Source organism: Rhea pennata, chromosome 4, assembly GCF_028389875.1.
Source record: "Rhea pennata isolate bPtePen1 chromosome 4, bPtePen1.pri, whole genome shotgun sequence".
Taxonomy (NCBI): domain Eukaryota; kingdom Metazoa; phylum Chordata; class Aves; order Rheiformes; family Rheidae; genus Rhea; species Rhea pennata.
In genome coordinates this window covers 61,175,977-61,193,538 of record NC_084666.1, presented here as the reverse complement: position 1 = coordinate 61,193,538, position 17,562 = coordinate 61,175,977, and the positions used below count along the sequence as shown (strand labels likewise).

At 39.2% G+C, this 17,562-nt stretch overlaps 1 protein-coding gene across 1 annotated transcript in view; it reads right to left on the bottom strand.

The window, feature by feature from the left end:
- The window catches only part of LOC134140018 (bifunctional heparan sulfate N-deacetylase/N-sulfotransferase 4), an 85,897-nt gene extending 69,262 nt beyond the window's left edge, over positions 1 to 16,635 (bottom strand). The window contains exon 1 of the mRNA XM_062574828.1: positions 15,655 to 16,635. Within this exon, the coding sequence (XP_062430812.1) occupies positions 15,655 to 16,635 (981 nt within the window). The remainder of the gene's footprint in view (positions 1 to 15,654) is intronic.
- Between the last annotated feature and the right edge of the window lie 927 nt (positions 16,636 to 17,562).

The window sequence follows — 17,562 nt, the reverse complement described above, 5'->3', positions numbered from 1 at the left end:
AGGGTGTTTACTGATGTCTTTTACTATGCAAGTTTTCTCGTTATTGGAAGAGGTCTATATTTGAGTGATAAAATAATGCTAGAATTTCTTACTCTTTTCCTCAACTTATTGTTTGTATGAGTACTTATGCTCACGGTATCAGAGCTTTTCATAGGGAATTTTTTTTGGTCAAAGATTCAGACCACATCCTAGAAGAAGGAAATGTCTTCCAAGCACAATACCATCTAATGAAAATAACACAGTGAAAATCAGTTTTACAAAGATTTGAGATCTTTTCATAAATCTTACAATATTTGATATTTTTGTTTTTTATATTCTTACATATATGAAAAGCTGCCAATCTTTACGATGAACAAAGTCTCTAGTGCTTACAAACAGCAAAGAAAGCTCACTAGAACATTATACACTTTCACAGTATTACCTCAGAAACCAAAGGACAAGTTGGTTTTTTTTACTTTAAAATTGTCCTTATTTTAGAGCCTTTCTCATGCGTTGAGGTGGCAAGCTAACACCGGCATTACTGAGACAGTTAACTTTTAAAGCTAGTTGCTTTAATCACTATAGGTAGTACTTTTCTCTCTAAATATTCTCATTGTACTCTGCACAGCTATCTGTCGTGTAAAATATGAATCCACGTAAATTAGGATCATTAAACAGAGAAAAATATGTTTGATAAAATATCTACCTTTTAATTATACATGTTACAGTAAATATACACCCACTTCTGAAGCGAAAGGTTCCATTATTTTCCTAGCTGTGGGAGAGTGCCATAATTTTATTTTATATGGAAATAGCGGTTTAAAAATCATAAATAGTGAACTGTTCTGAGATATTCTACTTGGCTAATGCTCTGCTATGCTAATGAGATTATTTGACAAGGATTATTTGAATTCTGAAAAGAATTTTAACCGCGTAAGATGAGAAACAACACCAGAGCTTAAAGATGTGATACTTTTCTACTGTGGAAAGTCTTCCTTATTCCTCAAGCTCTTCTGCGGACTCTACAGCCTCCCTTCTTCACCCCCCCCCCGCCCCCCTTCAGGGTTTAGCATGCCCCAGATCTTGGCTGTTTGGGGGCTGCAGCACCAGCAAATAAAAGGGACATAGCAGAAGTGAGCACAGCGTGTTTCGAGATTGGGTCCTCTTCCCTTTCCCTTCTCCTTCTCTGTATTTTGTGACTGTCCAAAGTTTCAGGACTGTTTTTCTGAAGCATACTGTGCTGTTAATTACTACCAGTGATCCTAGAAGATAGTCATGACCATTAAGCTTATTTTGAAGAGGTCTGACTTGGTTGTACTATAAGCCACTGAAGTTACTAAAATCAGAATATTTTTATATAAAGCCTGTCAGTTGCTTTGCGATCAGTTTAATGGCAGAGAGATCTTAGAAGATTGGATTTCTTTTGACTGTCCTACGGCGAGTCCTTTCCAGCCTTTTGGTGCACATGGGCATATCTATATCCCAGTGAACCGCAGCTTTTCACTTTCACAGCCTGGTTTTCCTACACTGGTAGAACACACAAAATTGTCCAATGTACCAGCAGAGGGAAGCGAGGACGAGCAGTTATCAAAGTCCACGATTCAGCCCAAAATTTTTCCCCAACGTGTTCAGCCAGTTAAGCCCTTCCGGCAATTCTAGGCAGGCAGTTTCCAGCCTGGTGAGCGCCAGCAGGGTCTCCGAACAGCACCCTGGCATCGTGCTCTACCCTACGTCGACAGACTTTACTGCCTTCAGAGGCTGCAGGGGTTTGCTGGCTGTCCCCCAAAATAAAACACGGCAATAACGGTAAAGCAGTAGGAATCTCCCCTTTTTAAAGGTATTTTCCTTTCTTTATGACTTAGTCTGCTATAAATATCCACACAGTAGGGAACACAAGGGAATTTCCTTTTTTCCCTTCATGAAATCTTGGAAAGAGAGAGAAAAAGTGTAATTTGGGGGTAGGCAATTTTACATCCATGCCTTAGCAGAGATACTGATCTTTGGGAACTTCTAAACTACCCTCCAGCATCACGCCATATTTGTGAAATCAATGTATGTATTATCAGTGGCAAAGGTTTCCTTATATGAAGTATCACATCACAACATGTCATTAGCCACGAGACTTTGCCGCTCACCCTCTTGGAAATGCATCTACTGCCTGAAGGCTAAGAGTAAAAACCCTCCAGGTTTCTAGCAGGAAGCTCCCCTCTTGCAATATTGACAATAGTGATGGGTAGCTTTTATTTCCTGATAATGTACTGGCAGCGTGTTCCCAGTTACAAGCGAAATAACAGTGAAAGCATATGGGAAACCTTATTCCCTTTCCTAATAACAAATACAATGGAATTACACTTTATAATACTGCAGACATATTTGTTTATGATGCACATAAATCTTGGGATGTGTTACTAGGAAGACACATGCAGAGCTTCTTATATTAAAGAATTTATATTCTGCAGCTGAATTTTCATTTTTTTAAAAACAAGAAGTCTGTTATTATTATCAACCATGTAGAGCATAACCTCATTAGGTTACACACGTCTGAAGAGACATTAAACATTTCCCAAAGGTCACAGAGCATTTTACCTGTATTAATTATAGATTAATATTGTTATAGATAAATGTAGATTAATTCTTACGTGTTTACATATATTTAATGACTTTCCAAATCTGTGTGATAATTTGCTGACAAATCTAAGGTAAAAATTACTACAAAGGAAGTCTTCAGCCTTCATCACCTTAGGGATTAAATATTATTGAAAATGGAGACAGCATAACCCTGATGCAGCGTCCACTTTGGTCCTCATCCTGCATCACGTGTTCTTCTAGCCTTTACCAAGCTGCTTTTCCCCGCTAAAATCTGCTCCTCCTGGGATCCTGTAACTCCTTTTGCATTTATGGTTCCTCTGCTTCTTTCCACCTTTCAAATTTATAGCAATAAAGCTGGCAGTGGGTCCGTCGCTGCTCGCTGCTGTTTCGCAGGAGGAAGCAGACGGGCCCCTCGGGGCGGCCGGCCAGGACCGCGCAGCTCCCCCGAGCTGCTCACGCAGAGCGCATTTTAGAGGCCAAACGCCGATCTTCTTGAAATCGATGTCAAGACTTCTGCTGACTAAAAGGATCCTGATTTTGGCTTCATCTGTCTGCTATTAATGAGGAGGCTAATGCACAGACATACAGACTTTGGAAGAGTTTAAAAATCCAGGGAATGGAAAATTATACTGAGATTTTCTCTGTTAGAACAACTGGACCGAAACCAAAAAAGCACTTGCACTTTATAGAATCACTGATCGTTTTAAGAGCCAATATATCACGAATTTTAAGGAAGGCAAGCAAATACTGTATGCTGTCAAAAACGTGAATTCAAACATTCTTTGTATAGTCCTTACTTGAAGATGCAATATTTTGAGGTCAAACCTGGAAGTCCTTGAAGCCCATGTCTTTGATTCAACCTGCACTGGTCAACACAATTCAAATTTAATATTGAGACAACTTTTAGAAATTACCTAAACGTTGATATTTTGGCTTTAATTTGTAATTTAGGAGTTACATTAGTAATTCTGGCTTTCACATAGAATGCCAAGGCTGTAAAAAACAGAAATATCTATTTCCTGGGATAGTCTCACATTAAAAAAATCTTTCCAACAGCATATGAATTATTTGCATTTTTAGTTTCCAAAAGAACAGCATTTCCAAAGCTACATTTAATTATGACCTTTTTAATTTTTTAAAAAATATTCTTAAAACTTCCCACTTTTCCTTCAGCCTGCCAAACCAGATGAGTTGGCAGAATACCATTTTGCTTAAATCACATTCCTATGCAACATTATGAATTCAATAAATCAACATTTATCCATGGAAAATTGTTCCACTGGAGAAGTCCAAATTGACAGAGCAGCAAGAAAGCAATCTTCATTTTCCCTTGCTTGGCCTCTTCCATTTTGGAAGAAATTTTCATTCATTTAGTCCAAGGAAAAATGACTAAACAAGTTGCAAAGACGGAAAACTAAAATCTTGATCTCTAAATCTTGGAATTTCACTGTGCACTGATCACAAAGGAACAGGAAGTATGTACTAGATTTAATGGATTTAATTCAAGATTTTTAAGAAAGTAAGTGCATAAAGGTAAGTTAAGTAACTTAATAAATGCAAGCTATCCAAAAAATCCCTCTCAAATATCTAATTCAGCCATCTTCAACAAGTTGTGTTAAAAATAGCATGAATGTAATGTAGTAGAGAAGGTGAGTATAAATCACACCACAGTTTCTAATTACTTCTACTTGGGTGTTACCCGGATGAGAACTTAAAGAACCAACAAAAAGTGAACTAATACTAAGAAAGAAAGAACGAAAATGTAGAAGACAGTAAAGGAGACGGGTATTTGGAGAAATTATGATTGCTTTGGTAAATGGTATTTATAGTTTATGCTCCTGAAGGAAAAAATTATCATCATCTATAGCTTTATTTCATAAACATCTTTCCAGAGACTACTGTTGAGGAGCTATTATGCTGATATTGGTTAAAGGAGGGGCATGAGCTGCTTTCAAGTGAAAGTTAAAAGCAGTCAGTCACTGTTTCTGTTTTTCTAAAATGAGCCAAAGGTGGGATTAATTCCTTTATCATGCAAATTCTGTAGTCTCAGAAATGTGCTTGCAATACTAACCATCTTTGCTAGCCTGTGGTAAACCTAACTAATTAAGCAAAAACAGAAAAAAAGATTTTTTTTTTAAGAAATCAAGAATTTTATGAGACCCTTTCTCATGAAAAAGGTTAAGGAAAACAATGATTTCTCTCCGCTTCAACAGTTTCAACTTCTTGAAATTACTGTCTTCCCAACCTGAGCCGACCAGTTATCCACAGCCCCCGTCACGTGAGCTCTGTGCACTCGGGTACAGACCTGGCTAAGGCAAACTCTGGACCCAAACGGACAGTGACACACCGGGAAAGACACGCTCTCAGATGTGAAAGACACCAAAACGCCTTAGCTGTCTCTCTGTGCCAGTCCGCACTGGAGATGAAAGATCTTTTTATCATGTGCCATCCAAATCAATGACAAATGCCGGAGCATTAAATCAGAAAACTTTAATCCATGTAACATGCTGTAATAAACCAAATCCTAATGCATCCTAATGCACAAAAAATATTGTGCCAGAAGCTTCAGAGGTTTTCTTACTAATATATTGGTTTTGAGGAAATTGTGCATAACTCGTCCTTTCATTTTCCTGTTAATTTTGAAAATGAAGCTCTATATTAAAGTAAAAAAGAAAATAATAAAGTTTCACTTTATTTTCATCCTGGTATTTCTTGAAAGAAATTCTTAACCTTCATAAAATATTCTTTGATTGCAACAGGTCATTTAAATTATATATCTACCATATTTAATATTGCTATTGGAAATTTAAAATTTGTGTCCACATGGAGCTATTTATTTTATAGATAAATAGTTTTATGCTAGGATCTTACACTCTCTCAGAAGTACAAAATACCATTTTGTACTTTCCTGGGAGAAAAGTATTAACGAAAAGTCATTTTTACGTAAGTGTTGTAGAGCTACTAAGGCTTTTTTTACAATGGTGATATTCAACAGGAATAAACAAAAATGTGAAAGAAATACGGTTTTAATAAAAGAAAAGGCATTTATACTTTAAGGTCCTAGGCAGATTAATCTTGTACACAGTTAGAAACCTTGATTTTAGGGCCAGTGCATATTCCAGCACAGCCAGAAGACTAATTGTATGGAGGAGAAGTATTGCTTCACTAGGATAATGTTTTCGAAATAAAAAGCTGCCACTGAAAAAAAAGGTAATGTGCGGCTTCCTCTTGGTGAGTGGTGATGCTATTTGGACAGTAGTCCTCAAATAACTAAATAACTTTTACTTCTTATCGCTAAGAAAACCTCTGGAAAAGCACTGACTTGTGCATATGGCCCATAAGGAAGAGAGCTTTATTCTCCTCTCCTATATTTATGCAGCAATTGCGCTTACTGTCTGCAGAAAACGGATTACAGTTTGGTACAGTGCTACCCTATACGCATGTACATCATTTCGAGAGGGTACCACCGTGGATTTGGAACGGGCACTGCGAAAGGGACACGTAGGTAACAGCGCTAATAAATGTAGGCGTAAGATATACAGGCCACAAAACGAAGAAGCAGGAGGATTTAATGTGCAGTGGCAGGCAGCGTAAACCTTGCTGCTGCTCGTGAGTGTGCAGCAGTGAATAAACGGGAGCTCTCCAGCCCGGGCAAATGAATAATCTGTACTGGCAGCAAAAATCCGTGAGAAAGCGATACTCACGCTCAGGAGCAGCAGGGGCCACGCGCCTTTGCTCTCAGCCGCGGTAACGGAGAGCAAGTCGGCCTCTTGGGGATCTTGACAGTCAGGAGAAAAGGCTTGATTCAACTGAAACTGCGATGTTTCCTAAAACCTGAGACTGTCGGTGGATGCAGGGGGGCTCAGTATTGCTTGTGCAGCACCAGCGCGGTGGGTGCAGACAGATGTTACCCCTATCTGACAAGCAGCTGGAGAGCGCCCATTCGCAGCTCCTCACCGCCACTCCCGGGAAGTCCCAGCTCTAAGGCACTGCCACCGCTGCTGAAACAAAGAGGGGCTCGAGAGACAAAGTCTGCTGCCTGCTCGAGGCCCCCAGCCGTGCGCGCGTTCACGGGAGCCAGCACCACAGCTGCAATAGCTGCAGTGGTCCTGCCCGAGAAATCGGCTAGACGCGAGTAAGTGATGAAGAGTTAACCTAGCACTGGTACTGGCGCGGCCTGTCTTTGGTGCTCTTTCACCTTTTTTTCCAACGATTTAAGCTGGTTAGAGCATGGCAGGTGATCTGTGAGCCCATAAAGCATCGGGGAGCTGCTGTGCCACCGATCACCGTGCAAAACCTCCCGGCCTGGCTGACTGGTCTGCGTGGGATGCCACACCACATGTCTCCTATCGTGTTCTATTACTGTTTTATTATCGTTCTTTCCCAGCAAAATCTCAACACTTTGCAAGATTTTTTCCTTTTTTTTTTTTTTTTTTTGCTTAGTCAGTCCACAGACACACAGAATGTTATCTAGTACCATATATACAAAACACAGGATGATCTTCTCATCATATTTGAGTCTTTCTCTATGTGTGTGTCTGTGTGTGAGCGCTTATGAACACCATAAAAAGCAATAAGCTGTCTGATGCAGAGAAATCCCCTTTGGTCGTGAAATAGCTATATCGAATAGCGACAATTTCAAGTGTTCAATGAAAGCATTCATTTTTTGATTACTTATTAAAGTAGCTACATACAGATGAAAATTTTAAAATAAAATAGTTTCTTACCAAGTGAATTTCTCCTGATGAACCAATGTTTTTGCATGCTAAGCACTACTTGCCAACAAAGTCTCCTGAAAGCAATATATGAGTCACTCTAACTACTCTAAGCAACGTATGACACTCATTTTGAACTATGGAGTCAGAAGGTCATTTGTTCTTATGTCTCTGTAAAAAGTATTTGGACTCTGTATACGTTCAGAGAAAAGGAAACCCTCCTGAAAACGGTCCATTTGGAGTTCTCAGATCAAGCCTCATCTCAAATGAGGAAAACTTCTCATTTAGAGAAAGCGTAAATCTTCCTTTAGATGAACACTCAACTCACTAAAATCAAAGTCCACTTCCTAGATTTGGACCAAAGGCATTTTCTCTGAAATGAAACAGAGTTTTACCATAAAGTTTCCTCTTATCGTTACCATAATCTACTTAGGACTTAACAGTTTTGAAGTTCACCTGCTAGTATATGATGTTCACCTCAAGAACAATAATTAGATGGATGATGTCCACTTATTAGAATGTAATTTTAATTTTAGAGGGACACTGGACCAGCATTTGAGGTGCAACTCTTCTAGACTCTTGAAATAGCCCTCTGCCCTGAGGTAGGACAGAGTTTGGTATCTTTTATCTAAAAGTCCTTACAAATTGTGCCTTTATGAAAGAAGACAGGAGATTTACAACACCAGAAGTAAAATTATTGATTAAATGGTCAATGACCAAATTAGAGCGAAGAAACAAAGACCACAAAATTTACTGTGTGTGTGCACTGTGTACATATACATGTATATATATCACACATACACACAGGTATATATAAACTTTGAACCAGAACTAGAGGAAGACTTGTTTTGATACTACATTATTGTTTAGAAGTGGGCAGTTAATAGGTAGATAATAATTGCTACATGTTTTTAGTTTTCAAAGTTCTCCTTCTCTCTTTGAGGCGTTCTCTGCTCTCTTATCTGTTTGCCTATCCTTCCATCCATTTTCTGAACATTGCCATTTCAAAATCATTTAAATAATACTAATGAGGCTAAATTAAGCTTTTGCTCTAAGTGTTGTTTTCCCTGCTTGTATTTGGATGACACAGGCAGATTAAAGTTAAGTAATACTGTTGCTAATGCAAGTGCATATATATGGCATTCATGGTAACGTGTTTATTCCTGCATCAGGTGCTTTTAAGGCAGTAATTATAATTGCTCTTTAAGTGTGGGTTGGCTAGCCTTTCTAGAAAGGTATTCAGTCACTTCATAGTGTGCTATTTTCCAATATAGGAAACAATTTTTATTGTTCCTTTTTAAGTAATACACATTGTTTTAAACATCAGTAGGTCTCTGAGAGACTGCTGTAAAGCAGCCATGTTTTTAGTTCCTAGACATTCCCACAATGCTATGAAAAGAATTAAATGAAATTAAATGAAGCTAAATTAAATATCAAATACCATGTATGCCCTTGGAATATATTCCACTACGATACAGCCTACGACTTCAGATTTAGTTTGGAGAAGCTATTCAAGAAATCACTATAAATCTAGGAAATTAGCAGATGTGTAAACAAAAGAATGTGTCACAAGGCAGTGATGCTGGGCATAGGCGATCAGCCCTAGGTATTGCCCACTTTCTGAACTGTTTTATATTTGTTTCCTTGCTTTGTGAGAGATTAAATCCTTCCTTGAAAAAGAGCACATCTGGATTTTTGATAATTCTGTGGTCTGCCACAAACAGTATCAGATTGGATTGTTGGACTCTTGTACGCAGCAGTTCAATATAACAGTGTGTGCCTCTAGGATAAGAGAACTCAGAGTGAGTTTTCAAATGTTTACGAAAATCTTATCTGGGCTGCATGACAGAGCTACTTCTTTAACATAGGGTACACATGGAAGAAACAGTCGTCTAAACTAGTGAAATGAAAAAGCTAAAATTAGAGCCCCACATTTGTTTTCTGGCATTAGTGTATGAAATACTGTCAAGACCCACCAAATCTTCAGTGGGAAACCTGGAAGATGAGAGAAACCCAAGTCTATTATAATTCAGGCGAGGTGCTCTGACTGACAGTCAATCCTGCAGGCTGCCAAGGAGAAAAATAAATATTTGCTGATGGCAAAGGAGTGGTATTTTTAACTACATCAGTACTGAAATTCTGAATCAAAGAATAGGCTTAACGGAAAAAAGGTTGAAGTACATACCATTTTGTGTGGTGTATCTAGTCAAGGCGCTTCAACAGTATTCAACACTCAAATTATTGCAGAATGAGTTAGGTGATTCAAGAGACCTGAACAGGGAAATATTGAATGATCTGTCAGCTCTGTTGAAGTAGAATGGAGTGACAGTCCCATTTAACAAGAAGATTGTCTGATTATTAAGTTTTTCTTATAATGCATTCTCAGTTGCTTTTTAAATTCACTTTTAAAGTTTTTAGGAACTCCTGAATATCTACTCATTGTGTTCTTCACTGCCATTTTCAAGTGCTTTAAAAGATGACATAAAGGTAACAACTATATTATTACTGCTTGTGGTCTGTAACTTCCTATGCTCTTATATCTTCTGTTTCAGACGTTCCCTGTATTGATCATTGATGTGGTTACTTTACTGCTGGAGTTTATCGTTACAAAAATATTATAGGCATGACTATTGTTTCTCATGTGATGAGGAAGGACGTGATTGCTGTTTTCAGCCCCTATCGAAAGAAAAGTGCAGATAAATAACAATAAAGATTTCTGTCTACTTCCCGCTTGTAGAACCAGCTGCAATTTTGCTGAAACACGGGAGATTTTGGGAAGAAGGAAGGTACTGTGTATATTGGGAACTATGCAGAGGGATATGGAGATGTCAGACTTCTGTAACTAGCTCTGTAGTCTTCTCTAACGTTGCATGTGAGTACAGAAGAGTATGGAAGAGGCAAGTATCCAGAAAAACCCTTTAGGAACCTGAGTCAGAAGTACAAATACTCAATTCAATCCCCTGGGCTGTTGTCTCTGGTCTTAACTATTACTGGCAAATTTTCTACACAAATTGGGGCTATTCTGTAGTACTACATGCCAAATTCTGCAGAGGGATGCAGAAATGTGCTTTTGTCCACTGATAACTAGAGCTTCTGGATCACAGGCCAGGCTTCAGGTCTTTACCATGATTTACAAATGATGCAAGAGGTAAGAGATATGAGCAGCTCTGACGTACAAACGAACATTACTCTCCCAACAGTTTATTAAACTCCTTGCTTTATAAAGGTGTTTAGACTTTGCACAGAAAGTTTCACACAGCAGCGAAGAGGAGAGTTTCAGGTATGCTGTTCCCCCCCGCAGCCTTGCACCCAGTATTGTTCTGCCCTGGCCAGTAATGTGGCCCAGACAGTCCGGATTACTCCACCGGAGAGCAATTCTCCTTGCAGAAAGATCAGAACAGCATATGCCAGAGAGATTCGAATATCAAGTGCTAGCCCCCTGCTGAGCCAGTACTCTTTAATTGGAATTATCAGAAAAGCTGCGACTCCAGCACGAATCTTGTCTTTAAGATACTAAAATGAGCAAGAAATCACACCCTTAAATGTCAAGGCATTTAATAATAGTGAAGGTCAAAGACAAAGTGCAAACCTGTGGAAGTGAGAAGGGTCAGGACTAATGCAATTTCCTTCCCTCTGAAGTAAGCAGCCTGAAGCTTGGCGCAGGAGAACGGGCGAGAATGCAGACGAGCTGTTAGGTATGCTGGGGCAAGGGGCGCCAGCGGTCACCCAGTGACACCAAGGAAGCTCCAAGCATTGCTCCAGCAACTTACAGTGCCTCAGACCATACAAGGACGAGCTTGCCCTGATGTCAGCAACTAGGGGGAATACAGAAAAGCAAAGTGTAGCTTTCAGAAAAGGGGTTTTGTGACATGAGGGCGCAGGGACCAGTAATTTCTCATTGATTATCAGCTCCAGCTGGGTAAGTGAGAATGAAGGAGGAGCAGGTGCTTCTTGAGGGAGCTTGCTGTTCTGCACCCTAGCTCCTGGTGTTAGAGGAGGGCAAGCTGGAAAGGCTGTGGTTTCTGTAGGATATGTTTCTTTTTGGTTTGGTGGTTGTTTTTTTTAATAGTAGCAAACTATTATGTTGAAGGGTTTTTTTCAAAGTTTTTTGTGTTTGAGTTAAGAGTGATGGTAGGAAAAGAAAATGTAGTTGTGAAAGCTGCTGAGGAAATCCTGGTCACTGCATGGGATTGTTCCTGGGTGAGTAAATATTGTACCAGTCTACATGCTCATGCTATAATATCAACAGTGAAAAAGAAAATACTTCAGCAAGCTCTTACTACCTACCTTCTTGGGTGATGCTGGTTGACAGCAGCTCTGTTTGAGGAGAATTAGAAAAAAAAAAAAACTTTTAAAAGACAAAAGCTTTGTATTCTTTCTGTATGGTAACCTGATGTCCCTAGCTGTTTTCTCTGAATCATGATGCCAGTGATCTTGGACTTGCTGTGTGTCTGGGAACCAATATAGTTTGCAAGTACCTGAGTTCAGTAATTCGGCAGACTAACTGATGAGTTCTTGAGTCTTTTGCCTTCTAAAATCAAGTGGTGAGATAATACACTGGGAGGAGGGAAAGGCAGAAATTCATTTGCAGAAGCTTGCTAGGCTCAAGATAGATATCATAAAGCTAGGGAAAATAGCTTTCCTGTGGCTCAGTTGAGTTCCTGTTTAATTACTTGGCCAGATATGACCTTGTACAGCTTCTATGATACAAGGGACTAGAGATCTTTTGTGGTAAACACAGCCCATAATAACTCCATTCTTTAATCTCCATTTCTCTAGTAGTGACACCCTTTATAAAACTACATATATCCCTGAAGCACCTAATGAGAATAGGCTTTTTGAGGGATAAAAACATTCGGGTTGGAGGAAGAAATTGCACAGGAACACAGCTACTTGTCTTTTTATTGTTACATAGAAATGCTGTTATCAGAAAGTTCATTTTTAGTGAGTGTTCTTTCTGCTGGTAGGTATAATGCTTGTGGTCACTGAAAGAAAATGTCCTACCAGTTTGGCAAAGTGATATTATTTAGTCAGATTTTTAACATAGTTTTTGGAAATGGTTAGCTCTTCATCTGCAGTTTTCTTCTGTGCATCTGGGGATTGGCCACGCTTGGTGTTACCTGATACAGTGTTACTGGTGAGCATTCCCAAGCAAACCAGGTGTGCCTGATACCTTGGAAGACCCTCACAGTCGCTCTCATATACCTATGCAAAGTGAACCTATACTGTGCATAATAATAAATGCTATGAATTGAAGGAATTACATGAATTGCATAAATTGCAATGTGGTACAATGCAAAAAAAAAGTTTTATAACAAGTGGTACTTATATATGTGTATATATATATATATAAATTTTTTGGAAAGCATGATATAAACAAATATTCCTCTTTTATGTTGGGGATACTGTTGTTTTAAATATAGCACAGCAAGACGAAACGAATTTTGACATGCATGGTATTGTAAATGTAGTTTTTTTTTTTTTAAGTACTAAGTATACATATAATATGCAGTTCAGAAAAGGTAAATGATCCAAGCTCTGCAGAATTCCTGAGGGGGGAGGGAAAACTCTTTAGTCTATATTAATCTTTAGCCATTGGAGTCATTTGCACCTCTGTCCTTATAAGGGGTAAGCACAAACTGCCCTTAAACCTTGGGCTGCCTCCATGAGTCCGAAAGGGGCTCTCACCTGCCATGGAGACCCAGACTCCTCTGAGGGGGGTTGCAATGCATGGCAATGCTTTCACTTAGGAAAACTTCAGCCTCTTAAATATGGTCTCTTCCTGGTATTTTGCTGTTGAATCAAGGTGGTTGCCCTGCCTTCAGGGGCAAAGCAGGGCCCACCAGTTCTCAATTGCCTCAGTCCCCAAGTGATTTGAGGGATTGTTCTCTAACTCGCTGTAATCATCTTTTACTGTAAACTAACTGAAGTACACGCTGATTTTGGTGTGATGTTCATTAGCAAGCATCCTGGTTTGAATATTAATGTATTCTGGGAATGTCCGGACTACGAGTAAGGACTGATTTGCATAGCAAATACTTCTGAAGTACCCTGAGAAACAAATCCATACCTGGCAACTGATTTGAAATGAGAACTAATGTTTTTTGAAATGAAAGCTAGTCTTTTAAGTGCCAAATACCAACGGATGAAAATGCTGCAGAATGACTTTACATGCAAACATCATCATCTGCCAGGCAGATTAACTCCCCCCTTCCCCCCCCCCCCCCAAGAATGTGTAGAATGGAAATCATCTTATGGGAATGTCAGGTCCAGTCCTACATCTGTGGAAGATTTCCCTTGTGCTCAGTGTTTGTTGCACGGTTTCTCACTTGAGGTCCAGAGCTAAGACTTGCCTTTAGGGCACTGTTTATAGTGTAATATACAAAGTGAGTTACTCCTTTAGGACCTGAAAAATGTGGGAAGAATGATGGCTTCCCTTCAAACCTTTTCTCTCCATGGATTATATTTGAACAGATTCACTACAGGTTTTTTGAAATGGTCCAGATGTTTTCTGTTGTTGTTGTCAAGGTATTTAGTGGTGCGCTCTGCTCAGTTTGAGATGGGTCAGTCTGTGCTGCCTGCAGAAGAAATGCTGAATGCTTTTAACAGCTGGGTTTTGCCATCCAGTTCCTATGTGAGTTTCTAGACCTGTAGCATAGAAACTTTCCTGCTGCATCTCCTATGATAAGTGATGCAGTGTGGCTGTTTTGCTAAGCCTAGTAGAAGGGTTTGCATAGTCCTGTTGTTGATTGCTGAGTAATAAAGGAAATGACAGGAGCTTTTCTGCCTGGTGGAATTATTCCAGTCAAAGGTATGATCTGTATTTCAAAGTAACTCTCCATGTGGACAGTCCTATTCTAGTAATAGGAACCAATGTAGAATAAAAGGCTTTGCTCCTTAGTGGAAGAAACTACATCAGAAAAAGACACTCCCAAAAATGTGCATACAAAAACTTACTGCTGAAAAACTTCTCCCCCAACAGCCTTTTCAGTTACTTTGCTCACGTAGACAAACCGTTTGTATAATTTGGTACAGACAGCACTTGATCATTGAGCCTCTGCGTGCTCGGATCTAAAGACACCGGGAGTACCTACTGCAGGCACTAAGAGCGCCTTAGTGCGAGAATACAGCTAGATGAGCATTCAGATGTCTGGGTGTCTAACATAATTACCTGAATTTCTCTGATCTGCAAAATTGTTTTATTAATATGAGACTACTGACTTGGTATTTCAATACCTCTGTTACTGATCCTGATCTGGAGATGGACAAATATAGAAGCCATAGAAATGAAAATAAGATTTAAGAAATATTAAGAATTACGAAATAGAAAATCTTTTTTTTTTAAAGGGGCTTGCCTACTATTCTTAAATGTTTAAGTATTTACAAGAAAAAGTCCAGAATAAAGGCTAGAAAATGTTGCATGCTTAGGAATTTTCAATTCATCTCTGAATATGATAATTCTCTCACATGCAGAAAACTGCAAGGAAATAACTGTCATGCTGCTGAGTTCTGTCCATTTATCATTTCAAGTCTCTACATCTAAGGGCACCTCTGAGAATTACTTTGAACAAACATGATAGAGTTCCTGGATATTAGAGTTAATGAAAATAAGTCTAAAAAAGCCCCCAAACATTAGCCTGTGAACATTCTACAGCATCACCTGCTATGTCATTTGCTAAAGTATAAGCCTGTGCTTTCATCATGTCTCTGGTAACCTTAAATATTTATCTGATAGCCTGCTAATGAAAATTATCCAACTAATTCTCCAAAGTCAAACTATCTTTTTTTCACTCTTTTCTTGCTTTTTCTTTTTAAAATCCCCCATAAATATACCGTATAAGGAAAAAAAAAAAAAAAAAAACTTTTACTGTTCTGTTTACTTTTCAGAAATAGTCAAAAAAAATAAAGATAATGCCTATAAATGGCACACATATACATGGTTATATGTGTGTAGGAAAGACAAGTTAATGTTGTGTAAACCATACACTGTCATCTGATCCTTTAATCTAGGTTAAAGAAAGATCTTTGTTTTATGAGGGGGGAAAAGGCTCCTTTGTCATCCATGTGCTCAGGCTGATACCCCTGAGTAGAATTTACATGAGCAAGAGGCAGCCAGTGGATTCATCACATGCCTTATTGTATGCGAGCATCTCTGTGTATCCACTTGTATACCTGCATTTAAATACATCTGTGTACGCACACCAGCCTTTTAAAGGGACTTCAGATTACCATTTCTGTATCTCCTGGCAACGTCTGTGCGCTTGCAGTATTTACTAGGAAATGGGACTTGATGGATCTCTCACACATCTTTCTCTAAATGCCCCATTTGCACATACTTGTATTTCTGATAGTATCCCAGTTCTTGTCTTACCTTCACGTCGTTGACATTCATCCTTGTTCCCTCCTTTCCAACAAAGATGTCATCTATGTCGACAAGGATGTACCTATCCAAGGACAGTGTGAGCTTCTTTCCAGATAGGAAAGAGATGGCATCAATAAAGATCAGCTTGTGCAACCAGAAGGTCAAGTTGTTTCCGAAAAGGACTCTTTGAATCCCATCGTGAAGGCCCAAGTCCTGGATGACTGTTGCGTACAGAGCAGCCTTTGGCAATACCACTGGCAAGGGTCTGGAGGGCTGCAGTTCAGCTAAAAGTACAGGTTGGTAGGTGGAGTGGTTAAAGTGGAAAACTGTCCAGTCTTCACCAGGCAAGGGGCCTGTCTCAACCCTTGGCGCTTTGGTAATGCGCAGCAGTGGAGACTGAGAGTTTACAAAACAGTCTTTGAGGGCTATGTTATTATAGAGATGTAATGGAAACCCTTTTAGTTTTGTACTTGGTGAACTGTTCTCGTTGGCTTTATGAAAACCAATTATGCTAACACTGTATTCCACACAGTATTTTTCTAGAAGCTCTCTATTCCATGAGTCCATGGATACATATTTTAAAATATTCTCATATATAACAATTGTATATTTTCCTTTTCCACTGTCTGTGAGAGGGGGAATATCCCCCTTGGAAGGTGCAATGACCATGTGGTATGGAAACCGGCTGGATTCGAGGATGGCTATGATGTCTTGCCCCAACTGGGAATATTGGCTTTCCACAAACAAGAGGATGGTGGGGTCAGTTTTAGACGGATCAATTGGCTTAGCAGTTTTCAGCTCCATGGACCTGTACGGCAAAAGCTTAGGATCTTCACATTCGGCTTCCCCAGTGGTTTCCACAAGAGCCGTTTGCTGCTTGTAGCCTGTGTACAGGTAGTAGGCAGAGATGCCAATACTTGCCAGGCAGAACGTGGCCAAGAGGATTACCAGCGTTCTGAAACTGCGGCGAAGTCTCACCGTAAGATTCATTTTTTGACGGACTCTCTACTCCTGGTGGACTTGTCTCTTTTCGGTTTCTCTCTTCCTAAAGTGCCATAGTAACTAGGAGAAGTGAAAGTGCTGATTCCCCTACAGTGTTGTTCATGTGACCATTGCAGTGCATTTATGAAACTGCTGGGGAGGTTATAAAGTTGTTGGAGGTGGAAGCCAAAGGATCTGGAAAGCTAAATTGAAAGAAATTTTCTCAGAATGCAGCAGTTGCCAATAGTCAATGAAGAGGACTCTTAACATCATCTGTAATGATGGGTAAAAGAAGAGTAAATTTAAAAAAATCCATGAAGCAATTAGAACACATGTTAATTAAGACAGTAAATAATGTTAGTAATCTGAGCTGAGAGAGTTTTTGAATAGCACTCATTGTCACTTTCTTTCTTGACGTATTAAACAGTAAAATATATTAAACAGTTCTCCCGTGTTCTTTCAATACAAAAATACTCCATATACAGCTTTTTGAGGACATTAATATTTTTTTCTATTGTTCTTTGGTCGTTGCTATTGCAAATGGGAATGACTAAAAATTGGAAGACAAAATTTAGACAAAAGATTAGTTACATATTGGAAAAGCTTTGTCAAACTCATACTTTTGTGGCCAAATATTTTGAAAGGGTTAATATATCCTGCTTTCAACTGCAAAACTAATCAAGGTAAAGTGAAAGATATGGGTGGACGTCTCTCTGGTTCCTGTTTTGTACCTGAAGTGATCAGTGTCTATATTCCATCTAAGCACTTTCATGAATGATTTAAAAAATGTATGAGAATGTGAAATGAATGAGTAGCATAAAAAAGCTGCAGGGTGCAACACTGTGCACCCCTTGCTGGGATAAACCTGAGAATGCAGGTTGTCGTGGACAAAATGGGAATTGCTGAACAGCGAAGGAATTATTCAGTGTGCCACCT